The sequence below is a fragment of the Zootermopsis nevadensis genome, unplaced genomic scaffold, assembly GCF_977971745.1.
Source record: "Zootermopsis nevadensis isolate Lab colony 2312 unplaced genomic scaffold, Znev_1.0 Znev_ptg000009l, whole genome shotgun sequence".
Lineage (NCBI taxonomy): Eukaryota > Metazoa > Arthropoda > Insecta > Blattodea > Termopsidae > Zootermopsis > Zootermopsis nevadensis.
The window spans coordinates 5,036,781-5,061,294 of NW_028259141.1; the positions used below are offsets into that span (position 1 = coordinate 5,036,781).

The 24,514-nt window shown below is 38.0% G+C and overlaps 1 protein-coding gene across 21 annotated transcripts in view; it reads left to right on the plus strand.

The window, feature by feature from the left end:
* Nucleotides 1-24,514, plus strand: part of LOC110833927 (coiled-coil domain-containing protein AGAP005037) — a 412,755-nt gene that overhangs the window by 131,603 nt on the left and 256,638 nt on the right. Inside the window, exon 1 of one of the 21 annotated variants that reach the window (XM_087345634.1) lies at nt 12,395-12,428. The exons of the other annotated variants lie outside the window; for them this stretch is intronic. Within the exon in view, the coding sequence (XP_087201760.1) occupies nt 12,404-12,428 (25 nt within the window). The 5' untranslated portion in view covers nt 12,395-12,403. Of the gene's footprint in view, nt 1-12,394; nt 12,429-24,514 lie in introns of those variants that run through there. 21 annotated transcript variants of the gene reach the window in all.

Genomic DNA, 24,514 nt, shown 5'->3' on the forward strand with positions numbered 1-24,514 from the left:
TTGTTATTTTTGTCCGTATTTATTACTTTTTGCCATCTGTATTTGGTCATGTGGCTGTTTATGTTTTAATTTTGCCTCTTGGTGTTAAGGCAGTAAATTGCGTGTTTATTGCTATGTTGATTTCGTGAATTCTCAGGCGCTAAGGACCTTCAGGCTTATTCGTTATATTACATAAATCTTATTTAGATGGTCTACTTGTTTTACGTGATGCTTTAATAGTGTGAAAGTTAGAGTATGCCTCTGTCTTATGGTATAACCTTACATCGACTAGTAAAAAAAAAAATCCAATTTTTATTATCGTTTTTATGAGTTTGATATTTTATGCAAGTATGACATTTTAGAATTGTTTGAATTTCATAATACTTTATCCCAGATGACGACAACTCGATGTAACATTCCTATTAATTCTTTCAAGGACAAAATAAATTGCCATGGAAGCTGTTGGTGTGCCTTTAAAGCAAGGAATATAATTTTTTATTGGTGCGTCATTGATGCAAATATTATGCAGATTTTTGTACATTTAAGCAAAGGCAATGTGTCCTTTGAGAACGCTTTCTCGGTACGAGAAAGTTTTGTTTAACATTTAAATATAAATATTATCTGTTGATCCTTGATTCATTCGTACTAAGTGGTTCAGAGCTTTGCTACACACAGTCAGAAAAATTACTGACTGCCAACAATGCAAACAGTGTTCTATACTCGGTGTGAGCAGCATTTTTCTTCGTTTCCAGTGCAGTTGCCAGTCGATTCAAGGTTATATTTTCCGTTGGCAATGTTGCCGAATCGTCAAACTGATCACAGAGTAATTCCGTGTAGCTTTGATGAATGGAGTTGTATCTTCATACGTTACAATCTAATTCTCGCGTGCAGATGTTGCGATTACAATTTGTGAGGCCATTCTTGAAACCGGACCTGCAAACTAGCGACGTGGAAGGGGAATATTTGGTCGTCTGCGAGTCGTGTCTCGCGCATGCGTACTACGCGACGTTGTTACATCCCAGGCCGGTTTCAACACTCCCTTATGCATTGTACCGCGGTCGCTTGCTTCTTATAATTCCAATGGAAATTAGCTGAGTAAGAGAGAGGATATTATGCAAATTTCTCTGTAAAAACAACATTTAATTCGTGTTTCGTAGCGAGTCTGTATAATCCCGGGATTATTGTGTTTCGTCTCTCGCTTTCCTATTAGGAGCTTTTTATTTTTCTGGTAAATTCTCGACACTTGTAATGCGATGGTGTACGCTATTGAAAACGACGTTTTCAGTTTTTGTGATTTTTGCTTCGTTGTTATCAACCTCAAATACCGTCAGAGTAAAAACTTAGCGGGCAAAGTTCTGCTGGGGTATAATGTGATTTGTAGTTTAGATCCGAACCGGTTCAACGTTATTAACGCTTTTAAGCCCAGCGGTGTCTGAGTCATGCTGACGAAGTGTACATATCACAGAGGAAATGACAACCATCTTTGTTTGGTCGTGAGGTGTTTTCTTTGTGGTTCGGACCGAATTTTTTAATGTTATTCAGACGGACGCCGGCTTTAAATTATCACCCTAGTGTATTCATTCTTATTTTATTCTAAGAAGTAGGACGATCTGGAATTTCCTGGGAATCTTCTAACTATAAGATTATCTTTTTTCCACCCCACCCCCCCACCCTCAGAAATAAAGTGTCTCTCACTGTTCCCTCACAAATTTCTCTCTGCTTCAACTCTTCTGATTTGATTCCCAACTCTCTCTCGGTCGGCTTTAAAGGATTAATTAGTTCCCACTTTTGAAACGTTCACACTTCAGCTGTTACGAAATATTTTAAAATTTTGAGGTTAAAATGTTTTTTCATGCTTATCAACAAAAACGAGGAGAAATGTTAACTTTTAGAGTGGCGGAATGTCCAATAGAATAGCCTGAAATTCTCACCTGTCCGCACTACACGTTCACGTGCATACAAATCTACTGTCAGTTTCATTTTCAACTTTATACGAAGCATATCACAGTTTCTTTAATCGTATTGCTTTGTTTGTTACGTACAGGCGAAAACATTCTTTCGCTCGATCCTTAGGAATCCCACTTGACTGTTCCTTATGCACAACGTGTCGTGGAGCGCATTCGAACGTTTACGCCTGTATTTAAGCAGCACTGTTAAGTACTGTAAGGGAACTATTGAGGTAATTTTCATAAAGGTTTAGAAAATTGTCTGCTGTTGAAAACATTACGGAAACAGTGAATTATGATTATTATGAAAGGAAAAAAATAAATTATTTTTATTTTTTTTATACAGCTTTCAACGCAACCATTTTGCGAGATTGCACGTCATATTGTAAAGAATTTTATTCCACAACAGAAATTTTAGTGTTGTGCATCAAAAAGCGCTGCTTATAAATATCGCAAATCGAAAGCTGCGGTCAGTGTTCCAAAAATAGGCCACGACTGAATCCTTCATTGCAAATCTACAGTTCGACGATGTGTAATAGTGTCAAATTATTATGTACATTAACCATTTGAAACCGAGGCTTGTCTAAATAATATTTAATAATTCTGTCCGTACCGCAAAGAAAACAACACCTGACCATTACAAGCATCAACTGGTTAATGCTGTTTAAGGAAGCATTCGATGTTTACGCTGCGAATTTTCGAAAGTGAAAATTACAGAGTTACTGTTTGTTAAAGGAGTTGGTACATATGGTTACCACTCGGGTTTTAGGTGAAAAGAACAGAATATGACTTGGCACGAAATATTTCTGAACCCAGTCTTGATCCATCCTATTTCATCCAGTTATCCGAAAAATGTTTTTATCATGTGGCGCACGGTAATTGGTTGTTTTAAACATCACCCGAGGCTTCTCTAGTAGCTGGAAACCATTTTTTGAACTAGCATTTGTGATATTTGAGTGAAGCGACGTAAATAATCAATGGAATGTTCTGTCGAGGTAAAATTTAAAAGATTTCATATGTGCGCTCTGCAAATACATTCTGCACGGGAGTTGAAGAAGATTTTCTTTTTATTTATTCGTTCCTTTTCTATGGAGAACATGTCTGACAGCATGTGGCAGTGGAAGGGAAGTTAGAATTAAATTTTAATGAGCTGTGGAATTTCATGTCTCCCAGGCGCCACACAAAAGTATGTTGGAAGCCAGATTCTCTTTAGTTCTAGTAACAATGAGATAAGGGGAAATCGTATGTATTTGAGCCTCCTTAAAATGTTTCCATCTTTGCAGTTAATTGGTATTACAACATGCGGTACATTTCACTTACATGATTAAATGACAGACTAACCAACCAACTAAAGTATCCTCCCTCGATGGGTCGAAACATCCCTTAGGGGCAGACCAATTTCTCCTGAGGCTTGGATGTTTTAACCTCGATAGAGGTTTAAGGGTGTCCAAAACAGTGAAGGAATCGGAGGTAGCCCCAGAAATCGAGTGTCGTGGTGAGCGACCTGGATGTTAAAGCCCCGGTCGTTGAATAAGATATCCCGCTTGGTCTAGGCGTCAGGGAATTTTCTGGGGAGTCCCCCGGGGTATAATCCATGGATTTTGAAGCCCCTCATTCTGAGATCTCGATGTTGTAACCTCAGATGGTAGAATGTCAGAGGCAAAAGGGTGTTTAATCTGGAGAAGATAAGGCCAATGTATAACAATAGTAGTTAGATTAAGAACGTCTGTAGGTTCCCAATGTGCAAAAAGTATACCACGGTCATGCAGGTTGTCTAATTCCAAAAAAAAATTGACAAACATACAGACATTCAAGTTCGGTTAGAACAAGAAGAATACGTAGTAAGGTTGGAAAAGTTACGCTTTGGGGTACAGACAGGTTTGTTTTATGAGTTTATGTCCGACCTACATGGGTTCGCGAGCCACTGTGCTTGTGCAACGTACGCGATACGGCAGGTACGAGGTGCGATTGGAAAGTTTCAAGACTGCGCGTATAAATACCCGTACACTTATCTCAGGTATTAAATTTATCCATCACCCTCGAAGTAGTTCCCCTGGGAGTGAACACAACGATCCCAGCGCCGCTGCCAAGCCTGGAAGCATCCCTGGAAATCTTTCTTTGTCAGCCTGTCAAGCACCATCTGCGATTCTGCCTGAATCTCTTCTATCGTCTCAAATCTCCTTCCCTTTAGCTGAATTTTCATCTTTGGGAAGAGGAAGAAGTCACACGGCGAATAAGGAGGGTGCGGGATGACGGCCGTGGTGTTTGAGGCCAAAAACTGCCGAACTTTGAGGGCGGTGTGCGCTGGCGCGTTGTCATGATGCGTCGCATGTGGAGTTCTTCCTTTAGAATCAGCTGACAGGTCCCATAGCCTAGCCGTTTTGGCGAGTCTTTGGCAAAATTTGATGCACACGCCATTCCGAAATCGCAGGAGGGTCGGTGTAATGCACTACCAAAACGCCCGTAACTAAGAAACAAATGCTAATTCGATGATACCGGCTGGCACACTGATTGACTATGAATGTAGGCCGCACCCCCTAAAGGCAGAAGCTCGTACTACATCCGGTTCGCCCTCTATTGACACAGTCTTGAAACTTTCCGATCGCACCTCGTATAAGTATGTCGTGCCGTTAAGTTTAATGAAAATTAAGCAGCGAACGTCTTTTCCTGTAGTTCTCACAAGGAATAGAAACTTACATGTGATGCCAATGAGCTTAAAGCCAAATACTTTCCGCCGACGGAAAGAATGCCTTGTGTAAGTGGTGTGTCGTTATTCGCAACCGCAGTGATGTCTTCTGAAACAATCTGCCGGATTCTACCCTTCTTGGAGTGTTTTAATTTTTCGTGTCTTTTTGTTTTCATATTTTACAATTTTAAATATGTGTCGGTATTATCAGCTCTGTCCGTAGACGTCACAAAATTGCATGATTCAAGGTCATATAAGATTTTGCCGTCCGCTCGAAGCACGTAGTTTGCTGACGGCTACTGAAACTTTACTTTATTCAATTTTTAAAGTATATCGGATTAACTCGAAATTTCATCATTGGTTTAAAAGAAACTTACTTTGGACACGTTGATGGGCTTAGTTAATATTTTCACATATTCTTCCTTTAACGTCATGGTCTAATATATCAATTTATCGCATTACTAAACATTGCTTGATGCTTTAAAGTGATAATTTTGATGTACTCACTGAAATTTTTCTTGTTTTCAGGTAAGTTTACCACCCCGATGAAACAAATGCTGTGGTTTGGTAAGATAATTTTCGTTTGATTTTTATGGGTTATTTACACTTGTGCATAAGATGAACACATATAACGTTGACCATGCTTGTCTGTCTGTCTGTCTGTCTCAACATGGAAACGTGCATTATTTCTGCGTGCCGAAGAGGTCATTTGGGGAAACATTGGGTCTGTATTGATTATCGTTGTTGATACTATTAACTCCATTAGAGGTCAAAGGTTAGATTTCTCCGGCGGACACGCAAGGTTTGTTAGACTATGACAGAATTTCTTTTAACATTTTTCATTAAATAATTGGAAATGGAAGTGGACCAGTTCTCGGATTGTGGTTCAACCGTGGAAAACATGCGCACGACGTCGGTTGCATGTAATGTCACATGCAAATTGTTTCCTACTGAGTAACGTCAAAAACACTTTGGTTCAATATCCACCACGTTATGATACAAGAAGAATATTTTCTTCCTCTGTTGATGGTAATATCGGCGAAAAAGATGGTATTGGCGACATTACGTCACAACACCTGACCTTAATTTATCCAGGTGTCAACTGAGAAAGGCAAAAAATTCTACGCTATCAAGAAACTCATCTCCGTACCGAAAAGAAAACAGCACTTCACCATTAGATAAGTTGGTTTATGTTCCAAAAACCCCGCGTACACTGCATCTGTCAGCCGTCACTCGAAGATAAATGGTCCAATGAGCTGACCGTTAATTACCCCACACCATACATTAACGGAAAATCGTTAGTGGAAATTTACTTCTCATCCGACCATAAATGTGAGTTTCTTGTATTGTTTACACCCATCAGGGGTAAACTGTGCTTCGTCACTGAACGAGATATATCGATCATGGCTGGATTCCCCGGCTGACCATCCGCGTACCCAAGTGTCAAAGTTCGTGATGCTGAATTATCTAGAGATGGTATGAGCAGAGACGTTGGAAGTTTAACGCCCACGGAATTTTGTGTGCTCAACGTTAAAGTAAGTGCATGTTGTCGGTTACTGATACCTGGAAGGCGTTGCATTATTCTAATATTTTCTTTATTATCAACATTACGCCTCGTGTCATGTTCGTCTGTGTATGACGCGCCGGAAAACGTGGAAATGCTTTTCCTTAGAATAATTGAACACTTTCTTTACAAAACCAATAAACACAGTGCACATCTTCGTGTTCTTAACTACAGTCGCAGTCACGAAATTGCATTCTTTAAGGTCATAACAACATCGTTTAACTTTGCAAAACGAACAGTGTAAGCCAGGTGAGTGAGGACAGCTCAGAACTCATAGCGTAGCAAACCTAGCAGCGCTGTGTAGTGACTTAGAGTCGCGCGGGATAGAATTGTAATTCTCATCTCGAAAATGCCCATGATTGGTCTGTTATAACTGAGTACAGATCGTTATCATGTTTTAACATTTGCTACGCAGATCAATTTTAATATTATCCCATCCACTAAAATGCTTTACAAATGGTATTCTTCCTACATATTTTGCAAGAGATATTCATTTGACATTTTTGTCTGATGCGTGCTACAACTACCACCAATCTCACCAAACCCAACAACCGAGTAATTATCACTCCTTATTCTTGAGGTCTGGGGTGCATACTTCTGTCAGGACATCGGCTGTTCCGAGTGGTATTTTTCATAGTTTTCCTCAGTCTCTTCACGCAAATGTCTGGGTTATTGCGCCGTGTAGCCTGGTAGATCGTGGACATCTACCAGGCTACATGACGCAATAACCCAGAAGACAACAATCTTTAGACTCACCGCTGTGAAAACCTCAAGTTCTACAAATGTCATATATTAAATTTAGGACGAAATCTTTCTTCTGAGTCATTTTAATTATGCATAAATCATCGATGCTGTATTACCTGAGCTACTCATAACGTAAATCACATGAACTACCCGTTTTGTAGAGTAGCTACGTATTTTGAGGGAACTATGTCATCTCATTCGACACTAGATAAACTTGTAAGGTAATACAACATCGTTAAATAACATCCATACGAACAACAAGATTTAGGTTTAGTGACATATTTTGGTATGCCAACCAAGGGTTATTGGTGAAGTAGAAAGGGTGAGTTTGCAAGCTTCTGGTGTGGGTCATGAGAGTTGGGGTGGTTCTGGGGTCATCTGGGAGTTTCATGGTGTCGCAAGCATCCATCACGCATTATCGGGGACTCCCTTTTAGAGCACTTTCTGTAGTGTGGACGAAAGAATGGTTGGGAATAACGCGAATGCACTGGCAGAGGAATGAGTATTAGTTGAGTGAAAATTACAGCCCTGAGCTACGAAGCCGGGAAATGCTTGTCGAAGCGAATGGAATGCAGCCTTCGCGTGACGGAACATTACAACCAGCGGCTCGTATTGAAACGACAGACCACATACGTTAATTGAAGGAAGGTTTGGAAAATAAAAGCATAATGGGAGATCATATGTCATCCTGCACCTCCAAAACTAGGACGATTCAGATTTTAATACGCTATTTTGGTCTGCTTTTGATGTTGTTTTTATATTAAATTCAAAACGAACATCACGAATTCTCTCGCAAACACTGGTAATCTTACAAAAAACGAATTCATATATTACATACATTTTAAATCCCACTAAGACAAATAAATTATTCTAGAATAATTATATTTTGTAACACATTTATCAGAATACAAAGGGGGAAAATATAAGTTTATACTCTTATCAATTGAGACTTTATTGGTGTGTGATCATTTATGACACCGTTTCAGTGGAGGAGGGGGGATATTTTGACCCAGGAATTTCATAGTTTGTACTTTCCATCAGATACTATTAAGATTGCTACATCTAAGAGAGTAAGATACGCGGGACATGTAGCACGCATGAGAGGTGATAAATGCAAATTGCATTTTAAATTGAATACTTGAAGACAAGCCATTTGGAAGACTTATATTTAGATGGTATGATATTAAAGTAGATCTTACGATAATGCGGTTTGAGAGTATGTATTAGATTCATGTGGATGATGACAGAAATAAGTGGCTAGCTTTTGTGAGCACGTTAATGCACCTCTGGGTTTCTAAAGGATGCGGAATCTTTTAAATGGCACAGCTGAGGGGTTAGTATTTTAAGGAAGACTCTTTTGAACAGCAGAGGCTGTTTTAAATTGGATGTTACTACGTGATTATTCGTTTGAAGAGATAGCTGTTATCGTATTTGTCACGTGCTGATTATAATGTATTAATTACAAATTCAGTCTTATTTATTAGAGACTCAGGCGCAAGGCGTGTTTATTGTAGATTAAAATATTTTAGAGATTTAGATGTATTTATCAGAGATTCTGACTTTTGAATAATTTTTTTTTGGATATTATCCATCGTCTAGTAAATATAAAACGTAAAACGAACCTGGAGACGGAGATAGAGTCCCATCTCCTAAACGTCGTTTTACGTTTTATATTTACTAGACGATGGATAATATCCAAGAAAAATTTTATTCAAATGACTCTTCACCATCGTCAAGAAGTTTTAGATTCTGACTTTTATTAGAAATTCAGAAGTATATATTATAGATTCAGGCATCTATTAGAGATTCATACTTAATAATTAGATATTTAGGTTTTATTAAATATTTAGTTGTATATATTAGAGACTCAGATCTATTTACTTGAGATTGAGATATATGTTTATTATCCATGCCAAAACTGGGATGCTCTGTCTGTCTGTCTGCTAATCTACTCGTCAAAGGTAAAAAGGATGCATAGTGAAAGGCAACTTAATGAGCATTGCGTCATGATGACATGTGGGGGATGTAGGTATAGATCCGTATATTATTAATTTTGGCACTATATGGGATGAGTGGTCAGCGTTATCTCTAAATTTTTACCCTTGAAATACGATGAAATCGACCACTATTTATTTATTAGAACACCAGACTCGTTTGGGAACTTTATTGCAAATTTGAATAGATGGGTGCGTTTTTGTTACTTTGTCACGACACGCGACTTTCAGGTTAAAAGCAACGCTCCAACAGCTAGATTGTGACGTTTCAGGTTCTACGGTGGGAAAAACGAAGTTGGATAACTTTTGGAATGTTGCACCATGTTTGGTAGAATTTTACCGACGTTTAAGACGTGCTTGCTGCTGATTCTTATCGCCCTGATGACGCAGGGAGCAAGGTCATCTGAAACGCTCGGTGAAATTGTACTAAACACGGCGCAACCTCCAGAAGATAGTTATCTTTAGCTAGATTTTTGGTTGTAGGTCATTTGAAGAAGCTTTACCAACTGTAGAGGTTAGACAGGTATGGTGTCCTAAAGATAAATAATGGTCGTCTAGCGTGATTTGGAGAGAATGGAAAATAAAAATATCGTGGCCTGTTTGCATTTTTGACGTAAATACGTCTATGAGGAAGGGTCATTCGGCAAAAAAGTGTTACGAAAAAGTGTAACTTCATTGTTATGCTACCTAGGAAACGTCATCTGTTTACTCGGCATTGTTGTTATCTATAAAACATTACATTACATTACCTTACCTTACCTTACATTACATTACATTACCTTACATCACATTACATTCAGCTACCACAGACCCATCTTAAGCGTAACTAATTCAAGTTAAATAAGCAATGTCTTAATCAAACTTTACTCAATTGTAAAGCATGTATAAAGGAAATATTTAGAATAAAGCCAATATATAAACTTCCTTTCCGTAAAGACGTATTTACGTCAAATTCTCCGGAACCGTGGTTCCACTATCATTTTCTGTTCTTTATATCCTGATAGCTATAGATTTGACAAAATGGATTGGAATGTCTAACAATCGGCTTCATGGTAGAATTCTGCGCATTTGGTTTTGAACTATAACATGTAAAGTAATTTAATAACGAATTATTTTGTATAAATAGTACAAGCAAGGTACTAAATCGCATCAGGCGTACTAATATTTATCTATTAAATATTTTGAATAAAACTTGTTTTTGTGAATCGAACATAACTGGTTAAGAAAAATAAATTAGTGATAAGCCCCCGGGGAACGTAACGAACGCTCATGGTGGGAATATTTTGTGCTTGACAGCATGTGGTTTCATGTATCAAATTAATTATGTGAATTAATGAATGCTGATTGACCCCAATCATAAGCTTGCATTTGTTGAGTGTTTTGTCAGTTAATGACGGAACTCGTTTTTAAACTGTATGAAATCGTATGATAAAAGACGAACAGGTAACAAAGCAAATAATTGCCAATCCGTTCGGTTTGTACTTGACACTTGTCAACATTGTTTGACAATACACGTGTCACGTATGGTCTTCGGAAATATGTTTGCCGATTTCAAACGAGCATATTTGTTGCTGTTGGTTGTAATTCCATCAACGTGGGGTATCTACTGCCCGTCTGGTCTGGTCATGACGTCGTAACGCTGGTTAGTAGTTTAGTGGGGATTCCCCATGCCGGGTTCCTACGGCTGGGGATTACCACCCGTATAAATGCTCCAAAGTTCTGGTTATTGTGCTATATTTCCGGTTCGAATCTCTATTAGGAGATGTTTTATCCTAGCTAAGAATTTTCTGTAGATTTCTGCAGTGAACATAGAACTACTTCTGAAACCCTGAATCATTTTCAGACATTTGGTAGAATTTTTGACAAGGGATAGGCCTACCCAAAGGTCTCTACGGGTTGAACTATCGAAAACGCAATCCACTATCACCCACTGTGGTACAAAAATGCAATCCGAAGCGGGCTCCCCCCCCTCCCCCCCCCCCCCCATAATAGACTCTCCCAACCTGAATCTTGACACGCGTGTTGAGGTTATCCCAATTGCTAGGCCTCTACTGACGGCATTTGCAATTTCGTATATGATCTCTGAAATGTCGACCTCCTGTCTAGTACTGACACGGTTTGTTGCAAGAAGGGATTTAATCGAGTCTTGTCGCCGTAAAAGATTCAAGTCAAAAATTACTTTATTAACCTTGAAAGCTTTATATGATACATTCACAAAGACGGGTTTCATTCGAAAATTTTTTTGAGTAAAACCAGGTAACTGTCTCGATGGAATAAAGTATTTCTTGAGAAGCTAATAGTATGTCAGTCGTCATCTAGTTAACATATTTTACGTGTTTTATGGAATCAGTAATTTCAGTACCGGTCCCTATCCCAAGCCAGATGAATCCAATCAACTCCTCAGAAAAATTTGAAGCCCTTAATTATGCACACTCCTGTCACTTCATCCCGCTTAGGTCTAAATAAACTCCAAAACACCACGTTCTCAAACATATTCAGTCTGTGTTCTCTTCGCAGCGTGAGACAGGAAGATTCATACCCATAAAATGTAATAACAAAACTTTAAGTTTTGTACATTTTAATCTTCGCGGGAAGAAAAAAAGATTCCGAACTGCACGGTGGGAAGAATTGCTCGAATTTAGCACGCTCTTAATTTCGTCGTGAATGCAGTTTTAATGTTTTGCAGTTGTTATAAAATATTTGAGCTTTGCCACATTTTAAAGCATTTATTGGCCAACTTCATGAGATGATTTTGTCCTGTGATCTCCTATTACTTATATACAAACGCTTTATCGCATGGCATTCAAAATCTGATGAGAGGTGATGTGACAAGACAGTCGTGCGAAGGGAAACGCTGTTACTCATTCCTTGCATTGTCCCTTATCCGGGGTCATTACTTGTTAGTCTTCTTATTTTTTTCTCCTCAAAAATGAAATATCAGTTGTATTTCAGCGATAAATGTTTGGAGCGTTATATTGGTACGTATTTAGTACATAAATAGTGTTAAATGTTACAATCGTAGATGCTGCGAAGGTTCATTCTGTACAAACGACTTGGGGTGGATGCGTATTTATTCGAACAGCGCGTTAGTCAGCCATTTCAGTCTTTCATTTGTTGTGTGGCTCGTACCAGTAATTTTTGTGTAGTCGCGTTTCCCATGTGACTGTGAGTGTTGAGAACAAATGTTTGCTTGTTTATGGAGTGTAGTTTGCATACTGCATTTTAGTAATAGACAGAGTATCGGAGTGATAGCAGAATAAGTTTGCAGGACGTCTTTCAAAATGCGTGGGAGGAGGAGACTGTTGATCATCTTCGCTGGGATAAGGTACAACTTACAGAGTTTCTGTACTTTTTGGTATTTTTGGTGTTTCACTCAATAAATTAGCATAAACAGCATACATTAGAGGCTAACGTGTCCCATTCAGTTCCAATCTCTCTAGTGTCATGGACCTTCGTGATGGCGTGTTGTAAAGGAAATTTGAAAAAAACAATGACGATGAAGCATACTGCTTTACGTAAGTAACAAAGAAATCATTTATGTATTTTGGTCGCAGTAGGCCTACTGTTACTAAACTTTGTTAGTTACAGAATTTGACTATACGTTGTAGTATCTTTACTGTTGAATATCTGTGGTAACAGTAGATTTATTTGTGCCTGATACCAGTGCAGCATCACAAAGAACGCAGTCAAATGCAATTTTCCACCGCGTATATATTACATTATTGCGTGAAAATCAATTATTATATTTTATGCAAGACGGTTTATGATGTATGTCTCATGAAACTTCTGCACTAACTGAAACCATTCCTAGTATGTGTTAATTTCTCATCTCTGACTGGAGCTGTATTTCATCTCCGTGTTGCCGGATCGTATGGATAGGCATGTTAACACGTATGTGGTATCCCATCAGCTGGCATGTTCTTGCAGTTTGTCCTAAGCGATTTATGGTTCTTGTTATCTTATTGCTTTCAACCGGGTTTTTTCATCATTTTTACGTTCTTTATTCTCTGTATCACACACATCATGTCCCAGTAAACATTAGTCTTGAAATACTGAGTTCAGTTCTTGGCTTCGATTAAATTGTTTCATTTGATTAAAACTCAGTTCTGCAACTGTGCAGAAAATTAAGTACTTCAGTTCAAATTGCAGATCATTGTCAGCTTTTCAAAAGTAGCGTTAAAGTCTGCTTTCTGTATGCGGGTAGACTGGGAGATTGACCAGTTAATTGACTGCATAACTAGCTTCCTAGAGATTGATTAAATAACTAACGAACGATGCGACAAACCTACTACATTATTTTCTGTTGCTGTAGTGGCCGTCACAAAACTGCGTGCTGCAAGGTCACAGCAGAATCGTACGACTTTGCAACACGAACAGAAGTGTCCAGGATACTCGCGGTTGTGACGTGGAGCCACGCGGTAAATGTGTGAAGTCCTTGAAGAACTTGAAGCATGGAGTTTGGTGACGGCTGCTGTTAACAACCCGTTATTTTGTATTCATCAGAAAGTTACGCGAGGCTGAGTCTGCGTAGTATGAGCTACTGAGAGCGTCGTTAAATAAAGAAGTACCTAAATAAGACAAGTTTTATTTCTAAATGTTTTATAGGTACATATATCTGAAAGTTTTTCAAGATTTCTCTTCGAAAAATTATCATTTAATTATCGAATGTCAGGCGTTAAAATTATAAATCCGGCTTTTAAAATCTATTAACACTAATCTCAGTATTGAAACCGATTATTTTATAGGTTAATCGAATCCATTTTAGTAAAATCGAATCCCCTTCATCGATTTCTTGAGTGTGGGCGATTTTCAAGAGAATACTATAGTGATTTTTAAGTTATCTGTGACCCTCAGACTTATTTATTATTACCACACTTCGAGATTTTCTTCCCGTACATGTTTTTTTTACTAGGTTTTGTGTTCGTACCCAGATTACACGTTACACTGCATGTTTCGTATGCAGCCCTCTGAGATATTAACATGAAAATTCCACCCTAAATTTGCTCCCTCTGTGTTAACACCATATTTTACCCGAATTCCACCCTCGCAAGGTTAATATAACAACTCAAAATTCTGATTTAACTAAGTAAGACCTTGCTCAAATTATTTCCGTGATCCACTTCCTTACGTTTTTCATTATCTTTAACGTCTCCCCCGTTAAAAGTAGTTTCTGTTTACGTTCTATTTATCTCATTCATTCCGCTCCATAGTTTAAACATAATATGTGTATCTTTCTGCGCCCAGTCGTCGTTAAACGGCCTGCTGACGAGTTGTGTAGGGCAAGGCGATCTGGGAATATGCATTTGACTGAAGGGTCTAAAGATTATCGGGTAGAGATTCAAACCCAGGACCTCCTGAACAAAAAATTCAAAACCGTTTTACGACAACGTCTGAAGTCGTTGTGATATTCAGTTTTAATTTGCCAGTGTCTTAAATTTAAGGCAGCTTGCTGAATATGGCCATGAATGCCAACATAACATATTTTAAAAAAAGGAAACCAATTTTTTTATGTATAAGTCAAGATTCCGTTTAACACAGCGATTATTTTCAAAAAATTACAGCATAGAACGTAGTCGCACACCGTCAGAAATTCGTACGAACACATTCGTATGAAAATAGAACTTTGAATTTGCAAGTTTCTTGGCTTCTGCAGGTTTTTTTTTTATTTTGTTCTCACTTTTTCGTTTCGTCGTATTTTGCTTTCCCTTTTATTCACAGTCGCGTTTAATTGTTTTCCGCTTTGTGATGGGAACTTCGCTTCAGAGATAAATTCCCTCGAGTTCAGTGCCAGAGAACATAATTGGTGCATGTGAACTGAAAATAGAAGTGGAAACTCTCTTGTTTTTTTATGGTTCCCGCTTTAAGACAGTTTTTAAGTTGTTGGATGTGATTTTGACTTTTCTTAGCCAGGACCAGTGATATTTTTGGAATAGTGGCAGGATTGCAGTTAATCCAGTTTTCGCTCCGCACAGTCTGTTCCGTAGAGTAATTGATGCGAAGTTTATGCGATTTGTATCGCGCCTGTTTTATGCAACATGATGAATGTTACTATCGGAACACTCGTCTTTTTTTAAACACGCACAACACGTGTTAGGCTATTCTACGTTTGCACCGGGTGAATGAAATATTCAGACAGCTGGGAACATTTGTATGAAGGGAATTGATTGAAGGGGAACATTTCCTGGCAACAATACAGACTTTGGAGTAACAGTTAACAACCTTTATTTAGAGAGTGAGGGAGGGAGGGAGGGAGGTGAAAAACAATTTATGGTGGGGAGGGAGGTGAGAAAGAGCATGTTATAGTTAGAATGTTCCCACGCATTGCCCGTTCGTCCTTCTGGTAAGGATAAAAGTGAAGACGTTAGGGCGATAGAGAGGTTTATAAAGACGGCGGAATTTTGATTTGTTTGTTGGTGAATGTTGAAGCTATAATTTGGAAAGTTAAGTAGGTAATTTAGCGGCCTTCACTGTAAGAGTTTAAATTTTGATGAATTTAAATCGGGAGAATTGCATAAGAAGCATAAAGCGGTAATTTGGAACTTTGGAACCATATTTCATTCTCGTATTGTGAGGTGGTTGAATGTTAATTTATTCATAGGTCATTTGCCCCCATGTGATCATATCACTCAGTTATTTGAGGTGGAAACATTTTATTCATTAAAATAGATTTGCAAATTTGGGTTGGAAATAATTTACGTTTCTAAGTTCCTCAGTGATTGGCTGGGTTGTGAAAATTTCCGTTCATTGATTTCGGTGTTCAGTTTGATTCTTGCTCTAAATTTATCTCGTTATTTTGTATTAGACACAACACCGTTTTGCATTTAACCTAACGTCAACGGTAAAGAACTATAATAATTTCGTACTACCAACATGTAAAAAAATAATAACGATGTTGGCAGTGTCTGCATGCTTGAGACCAGTGGTATTGAACCTGGGGTACGCGAAGATATCTTAGGGGGTACCTGAAATTTTAAAAAAAAATTATTTTATGATAAACACTGAATAATCAGTAATGTAATTTATTTAATTTATTTTAGATGTAGATTATATACTGTGTATAACTTGAATTATACACCAACAGCTTTGGGGGTACAAACTTGAAGAGAAATTATATCTGGGGGTACGCAAACAAAAAAGGTTGAATACCACTGATCTAGATCAGTGGTTTCAACCTGGGGTACGCGAAGACATCTTAGGGGGTACGTGAAATTTAAAAAAAATATTATTTTATGATAAACACTGAATAATCAATAATGTAATATATTTAATTTATTTTAGATGTAGATTATATACTATGTATAACTTGAATTATACACCAACAACTTTGGGGGTTCAAAGTTGAAGAGAAATTATATCTGGGGGTACGCGAACAAAAAAGGTTGAATACCACTGCTGTAGACTTGAAAGTCTGTGTCTACAGAGTTTTTTGAAGTTCTGTATTAGACCAGCGAAAGGTATATTGCCTCTAGTGGTCAAATTTCTTAATATAAATGATAATGTTTGGTCTTTTGGGAAGTATCAGCATTGTTATTTATGAAGTATCCGGTTGCTGTGAGATTCTTTCCGCATGTCTCCTGCCTTCTTGAGTCGCGGTGTAAAAATATCGCTCCGGAACGCGTGGACCGATGGCGATTTGGCGCGCTGGCTGGTAAATAAGTTGTTTATTGCTCGACGCGCATGTATGAACACCATCTGTTACCAGAACCGCCTGCTTTCAATTATACACGGCTCAGTTCATTTGTTGTAGTTGTGGATTTACCACGATTTGAGCTGTCTTTATGGTTTATGGTTATGGATAGGATTATTCCGTGCGTGGATGAAGCGATTTAAAATTGCTCGGAAATAACCATGACGCTAAATGACACGTAGTTTTTCATATCAGCATTTCAGTTTGTCATGTATTGATTTTTATGCAAGAACTGTTAATTTTGGCTTTAGTCTCCGAAATGGATACGATTAATTAATTCTTTGATATCGACAATAAGGAAACAGTCATTATATACGTTCCTTCAAGATTAGATTTTACGTGTTAAATGTAATTTACCTGATTCTGCATTTTAACATTTTTAAGGGATGCATCCTGTTGCGTGTTGATCGTTAGGTTGGCAGTCCGTCTACACAAGTGTTTGATTATAGTCTCAATGTTTATTAAGAATCCGATACATGTTTCGACCACAATTGTTCATCTTCAGGTGGTTCTCTTTAAGTGTGAGTTATATACACATTTCCTTTTGCTGACTTCACCACGTAATGGACTGTCTTAAGCTGCCTACCTGTTTAAGTAGAGTGGACTACGTAGGTTTAGTTACCGGTGGAAAGCTGTAGTTTAAAAATACAGAATATGTATACAAATTAACTGTCATATGTTAGTTTCGAATTCTTAAAGAGAACTCCCACCTGAAGTTGACCAATTTCGGACAAAACATGCAGTGGATTGTTAATGAACATTTACTCTATAATTAAAAGTTTGTGTGTGGATGGAGTGACACCCTAACTACATTTTAAGTTCTCGAGATTACTAAGAATCAACTGAAGTTTGAATGTGTGAAACTATAAACTTTACCCCTTGTTTTGTGTCGATGCGTTTAAGATTTTCCTTCCCTTGGACTTCATGACATTTAGAACGTCTGCGTACAAACATGTAAGAAATTAGGCTATATCTGATAGTTTTATTCAGTAATAATTTCAAGTATTAATTCATATGATTAAAGCTCGAGAAAGTTTTCCCCCAAACAAATTTTTAGCCAGGTGTGTGTATATATATATATATATATATATATATATATATATATATATATATGACATTGAACTCTCATACAAGTTGACCGATTTTAATAATTGGTCCATCGGAAGGTCACTCATATGTTACAATTTTAAATCGTTTTCTAACCCTTTGAAGATGGCGGCCATGTGCGAAGTTTTGATGTACAGTCACTAGCGCATTCTAGTGATGACCTTGAACTAGCTACATGGTGCAAATAACAGAGCTATGTCCATTAGTACTTGCGTGCAGAGGCATAAACATGGCGACCGCGCGAAATTTACGATTACCTACTGATTTTATGATCGTGATATGAAATATGGATATTTTGTTAGTGGATTGACTTTTAAAGTTCGTGTGGTGTAGGATTAGGTATCATGCAAATATCATAAACGTTCTCTGTGGGTAATATTATGAACTACTAATTATAAAATCATAGTTACCAGTAGGTCTTACAGGTTTAATAGACATACGTTTTATTAGACAGCGATACTTTTATTCCACATCCTTTCCAATTCATTATTATATAATCAGTCGAGGCAGTGCCGCGACATAAACCATGAATTATTCAGTATCTTTCGCCACTGTAGTTGCATCCACAGAGTGAGTGGCTAGGTCGGTCCACAAATGACATGTTGGCACGTCGGTCTGTAAACAAAGTCTCTAAGGACCGGTCCTATTAGCACTGTGTGTGTGTGTTTAAGGGCAGCTGAACTTCACAAAGACGTTGTCAGCTACATCATAGAACGTTGTTAAATAACAGCGACCCACTGAGGTCATTGTCTTGACATGACGTGATCACAAATGGGAAGATACGAGCAACGTATTATTCATGTTCGTAATAAAGTTTAATTGATCCTTTAAAGCCGAATGATAATTATATGTAACATGTTTTAACGATCGGTGTAACTGCAGTTTTTTTATATGGATCTCCCATTATTCAGTTTAAACAGGGATTATTTCCTTAAGCAAAATCGTGAAGCGTTCCACATTTTTAATTCAGCCACGGTGGTCTAGCGGTTAGAACGCTGGCCTTGTAATCCTGGGGTCTCGGGTTCGATTCCCGGTGGTGCCCGAATTTATAACTTGTGTTGGGCAAGGCCGTGGTCTAGGCAACACGGAGTTTTCCTCCGTGGCATCCCAACAATTACTCCATTCACACACAGAAGAAGGCAATGGCAAACCACTTCTGGATCATCTGCCAAGAACGTATATGAACAGGTCCCAGTCCGAGAAAAGGATGGAAGGATCCTGTTCATATGGACCTGTCGTCAGACAGAACACTAAATAAATATAATAAAAAATTTGTAATATTGAAGTGTGGTGTTTTCTTAGCGGTACGGACTGAGTTAAAATATTTAGACAAGCTTTAGACTTCTGAGGGTTAACTAAACAGGCCTTCTGGCTTTATTTTGGCTGGAGTGTCTGAGAAAAAAACTACGTGTGAGATGATGTTACATTCTAACACAATTAGGATACGAATCTGTGAACGTGAAATAAGTGAAAATATTCCCGTGAAGATTAACGGGAGAATCTTAAGTAGTATTTTAAAACATATTTTTTATTAAAAAGTGTAACAAAGCAGTGTTTAAAAATTAAAACCGTTTCTTTCCTTTGCTTAATTATGAAAGCTGATATGTGGTAAAATGTAAACATCTGTTTTGCTGAGTTGTATAGAAACATGTGCATAGCAAATATTAAGTAAACAGTTTTTGGTTTCAAAGCATTGTTTCCACGAAACGGTGTATACAAATTAAAATTAAGTAAAGTTTTGTAACGCAGTCTCAGATACGTTTTTGTATGGACGTTATTATTAATATTACTGCGGTACGTAGTAGCAAAATAATATTTCATAAGGTCTAAAAAAAATTTATCAACATCTTCACGTGTAATTACAGTCCACAGATCAGGAGAAAATCCCTGCTAGAAATTCGATATACGCGCATGCGCAAGATTCGTCTTACATTAAATAACGTCTTAAAATGGAGGAAATGCTGTTATTCCGTGAGGCCACTGTTCCTCAAGGAAGCAAATGGTGACCAACGTGTATCACTCGATTTCCTCGGTCTGGCATGTTGTTTGTTAAATGTTTACCGCGTTTTTGTGTTCGCTTGTCTTGCGTTTTCGCAGTATTAACTTTTGGCTTGTATTTATTTTCCTCGTTTCTAAATATCTCGCTAGTCTGTTAACATTTCTGTTGCAAAATGTTTTTATGTGGTTATTTTTGGTATATTTAACCTACGCTGTGAACGTGTTTACATGTTTAGATTGAATAGGGCTTACCAAATGAACTTAACCAGTGGTTTCTTGATGATTTTAGACATTTAAAAATTCTCTTTAGTAGATTGTATCGCGTGCTTGTGTATACGTCGTTCTCCCCAATTCTATTATGTGTCCCCTTTGTATTCAGGTGTATTGTTATACTTTCGGTGTACAACTTTTGTTGCTTGGAACTTTGTACTTTTGACTCAGTGCCAGGTTTTATAAAGCTTGGTCATGTTTGTTTATTTATTATATATTTGTGGTTTATTTAACGCTGTCATAGCTCAGACTATAAATCATCTGTGGGAGGATGATTAATGAATAATGAATTGGAAGGATTTGGAAGGAATCGGTTCTCATCATGTTTGAGGTGTAGGATTTGAGGTTATCATGGCGGTGAGTGTGAAGTTGGCTGCCTTCTGGGTTGTTTCGCCGTGTAGTTTGGTACACGGCGCGACAACCCAGAAGACTGAAGATAATCGTGAAAATCTGTCAGGATTAAATATATTTATTTTGTACAGTCTATACACAAACGTTTGAAGTTTATTGGTGTTGTAAAAATTATATAATATTAAAACATTTTATTGTGTAAAATATTATATTAGCGCTCTTAATCGTAAATACGATTTTACATTATATTTTTTAGCGCTTTTATTAAAACGACACAATAAAATGTTTTAATATTATATAATTTTTACAACACCAATAAACTTCAAACGTTTGTGTATAGACTGTACCAAATAAATATATTTAATCAAACACAAACATGACGCATATAAGATACAAATTGAATACTGTCAGGATTGTTTGTTGCCAGGCAAAGATTTGAACCCAGGACCTCCGGAATACGAAATAGTTATTAAATATATTATTGTTGTATATTAGCGTACTTTATACGTAATAGGTGACGCTGCGTAAGAAATAATTTTATCACATGGAAGCGGGTAATTTGTTTTTAGGCTACATCGTATGCTGGATCAAAAATTATCCAAAGCTGATGCACCTGTAACCCCCTACCCCGCGCACACACTAGCGCAGTCTTAATTTCATGGTTAGTAACTCGGATTATGTAATGTCGAATGAGAGAATGATTAAGTTGGAAAGATGCGTTTATCCCAAACGAACCGAGAAAACAGGTTAGCCATCCTCTGGGCTGAGATCTGAGCCCTAACCCTTCCTATTACGAAAGTGTAGTGTAATCCACTTCGTCCGCAACATTCAGTCTTGTGCCAAAAGAATATTTTTATATAATTATATAAAAATATTCTGTTAAGCTTCCAATTATAATTGGAAGCTTAACAGAATTATTATGAAGAATGTTGAATTTACAGCAGGCCTCTACGTGTATACAGGTAGCCCTCGATTTGCGCCGATTCAGAATAACGCCGATTTTGAAACCAGAAAGTCAAAAAGTTTAAGAAAAATATATTTTACTATTATTTATAACGTTTTACAATGTTTCTCGTACTGCTTCTTATACTAAATCGTAATTCTTACATCGCTGATTTTGAATAAAAATTATAAATACAGTCATCTCTGCAATTACGTATGTTTTGTTAACGCGAATTTGCTCCAATGAGATCGATGAATCGGTAAAAGCTGTTTGTGAAATGCAAACTTTTGCATATGCGAGTTTGCTCATTCCTGGCGCTTTAAACTTTCAAAGGACTAATTTAATCTCTGCGGAGGTACCGGGGTTATTTTTACTACGCGATTTTCTATAGGTCGGCGTCTTACATGAATGCAACTATCGCATAACAGCGGAGATGACTGTACAAATCAATCACATGAAAGAATCGCAGTCAATCGCGGGGACCAACGAATTGCCGATTGTAAGTGTATAAAATATATATTTTAAATTCCCTTTATTTTATTTGCATTATTTCAGAACTTTAATTTACTCGTCAATGTTTGGGTGCTGGGAACGCGTGTCATTGACTTCCCATTGATTTACATTATAAAAGAGTTTAAATTTACGCCGATTCCGTTTACGCCGGCGTAAATCGAGGGCTACCTGTATATAGGTGTAAGACACAAATTCTTACAGCGCATGAATTAACTGATGTACCGCGAGATTTTTAAGTACATTAGTGTGTCGGCAGACGGGAAAGGTTTTGAAACACTGATTTAAGATTTGGATCTTACCAATTTTTATTAATGTGAATCCTGATACTGACCGGTAGCCGGCGTTTGTGAAAGGGGGCAGTGAGCATTGGATATTAGCCTCCTGGGTAGGTAGATACCAAGGTTTAAGGGAACATACTACCTCCATCTGCAGGGCTAAAGAGCCCTTACGATGGAGTCAGTATGTTTCTCTGAAAATTTGGAATCTTTCTACAAGTCCACGCGACGTTAACTCACTGAAAATCGACATTCTAACCGCCGTAAGAATTTGAATGAATCTTAGGGCTCAATAAAATACTTGATAATTTGTTGATTAGGTGAGCTACTATCAGCTTCTAAAGAAGAACCTCGTTCCCTCTTGGAATGGTGGGTTTGTATGCTACGTTAAACTGATCCTCTGTTCGTTTGAGCACAGTAAGTTGTCTTGTCTGATGCTGCAGTATTGGAAATACCTGACTTTGATAAAGAATTCATTTTGGTGATTGCCTCTAGCGATTCATCTGTTTCTGTATTGAACTGAAGGGTCAGTAGTGAGCTAGCTCCTGCTTTATATTTTTATATTAGAGTTTTGTCATCAGCTGAGGATTACGAAAAGGCCGCAGAAGGAAACCGTTTATGACGTGGAAGTTTCTGATGTGATGTGTCCGATAATCTTGTTTAAAGAACCTTCCGGTGTGACGGCCACTTGCATGTTTCGCGGAAACATTTTTCAAGAACTTAACCCCCGCGAAGAGCTAGGGTGTCCTTAACCTTACTTGAGCAAACCGCGGAAATAAAATAAATGTATTAACGTTAGAAATAACTCAAATTTGAACCACTTTCATCTACTTACCGTTATGAATATTTTCTCGCTGAATTTTACTGACGGTTGTAATATTGGGTGTGTCGCAGGGAAAACTTCGCCTGTGAAATTAAATGAGTCGAGTAGTTATATGTGTAACGTGTGTTTAAATCGAGACTTCTATAATGAAACTGTCCCCGCTGGTATAAATAAGTAACTTTGTAGGACTTGTGTTTACGTTATATTCATAAAGCCGCTTTTAGTATTTGATAGTGCCTCTGATGTGAGCTGTTCAACTATACGCCATGTAGGCGCTTGGGGGGAGAGGATATATAGATCCTACTCATTCTTGACCTCGGCACTAGATGGGGGTGAGTGGTCAGCATCACGCCCCGGCCGGCTTTACCCCCGGGAAAGGACCCCGGTACCCATTGTAGAGGAGGCTGGGTGGGCCCCAGAGCCGGTCTGGACGCAGAGGCTAGAGGAAAAATCCTCTGCCCCCCCCCCCCCCCCCCCGTCGGGGATCGAACCCAGCTCGTAGCTAGTCACTATACTGACTGAGCTACTTCACAGAAATCTAGTCTAATGATGGCTGTCATCTGGAATAATGCATCACGTAGTTTGGGAGATACTGATGGACGTTTCAGAGGAGCTTACTGTATGTGTTTGAAGGTAATGGAGACATAGGTTCGTCTGAAACGTCGATCATTATATACCAAATTACGTGTTGCGTTATTCCTCAAGACAATTCATACTCATGACCGTGAGAACTTGAGATTTTACTTAGTTTAAATCTCTTCCGCATCGCACGATGAGCGCACTCGTCTAGTCGAGCTTGACTGGCATTGGTTATTATATAAAGAGTCGATAAAGTATACATTCAATAACAATACCAGTGGTTCCGAGTGAGTGACCTCGACGCGGCTGTATAGTCCGAGTGACAGGCAACAAGGATGCTTTTCGCGTGTAGGAAGTTGCGAAATTTCGATGTGGGTACGCGACATATATTCATTCTTTGTGTTATAATAAATTGGTAAATTCTACGTTAAGAATTACGGCGAAAACAAAGGAATTTAAAAAAATGTGTATTATCCTATAAGGCCCAAAATTTCTTGACCGCAAATGGTTTTCAACCAAACCTTCTCTGTTAACATAGATATATCGCTTGGTATGTTTGCTGCTTGGGGTCTGGTGTGTTTTTGATCAAGTTGCCTCCTTAGTTTTCTTGACTTTTAGTTACAACTGTTCCTTTCATAAATGAATAAATGTGTTTTCACCACCTGCCAGCGTCTGTCACCTCCAATCAGCCTTCGAATCAGATAGTAATATGGTGTTGAGGCGTCTAATTGAAACGGACATTGAAATCGATGTTCTATTTGGTTTTAAGACTTGTGCCAGTGATGCGTAAACTACAATGAAAAGGAGGTATTAATTATTATTATAATCACCGCCGTTTTTGTAATTATCGTTTTGCAGAATCGTTCTTTATGGCGATAAGATTTTGAGGTTATTACGCCGGTGGGGGGTGAGAAAGTTCTGAGGTGTGACCAAGACTCGTAGGTAGATACAAGATGTGAAGTGTTTGTGTTAACAGTGTTAGCCTGGGCGACAGTTTGAAAAAGGAAATACAGAAAGTCTTGTCTTTAACTTGCGTGGTCCTGGTTACGCCATAC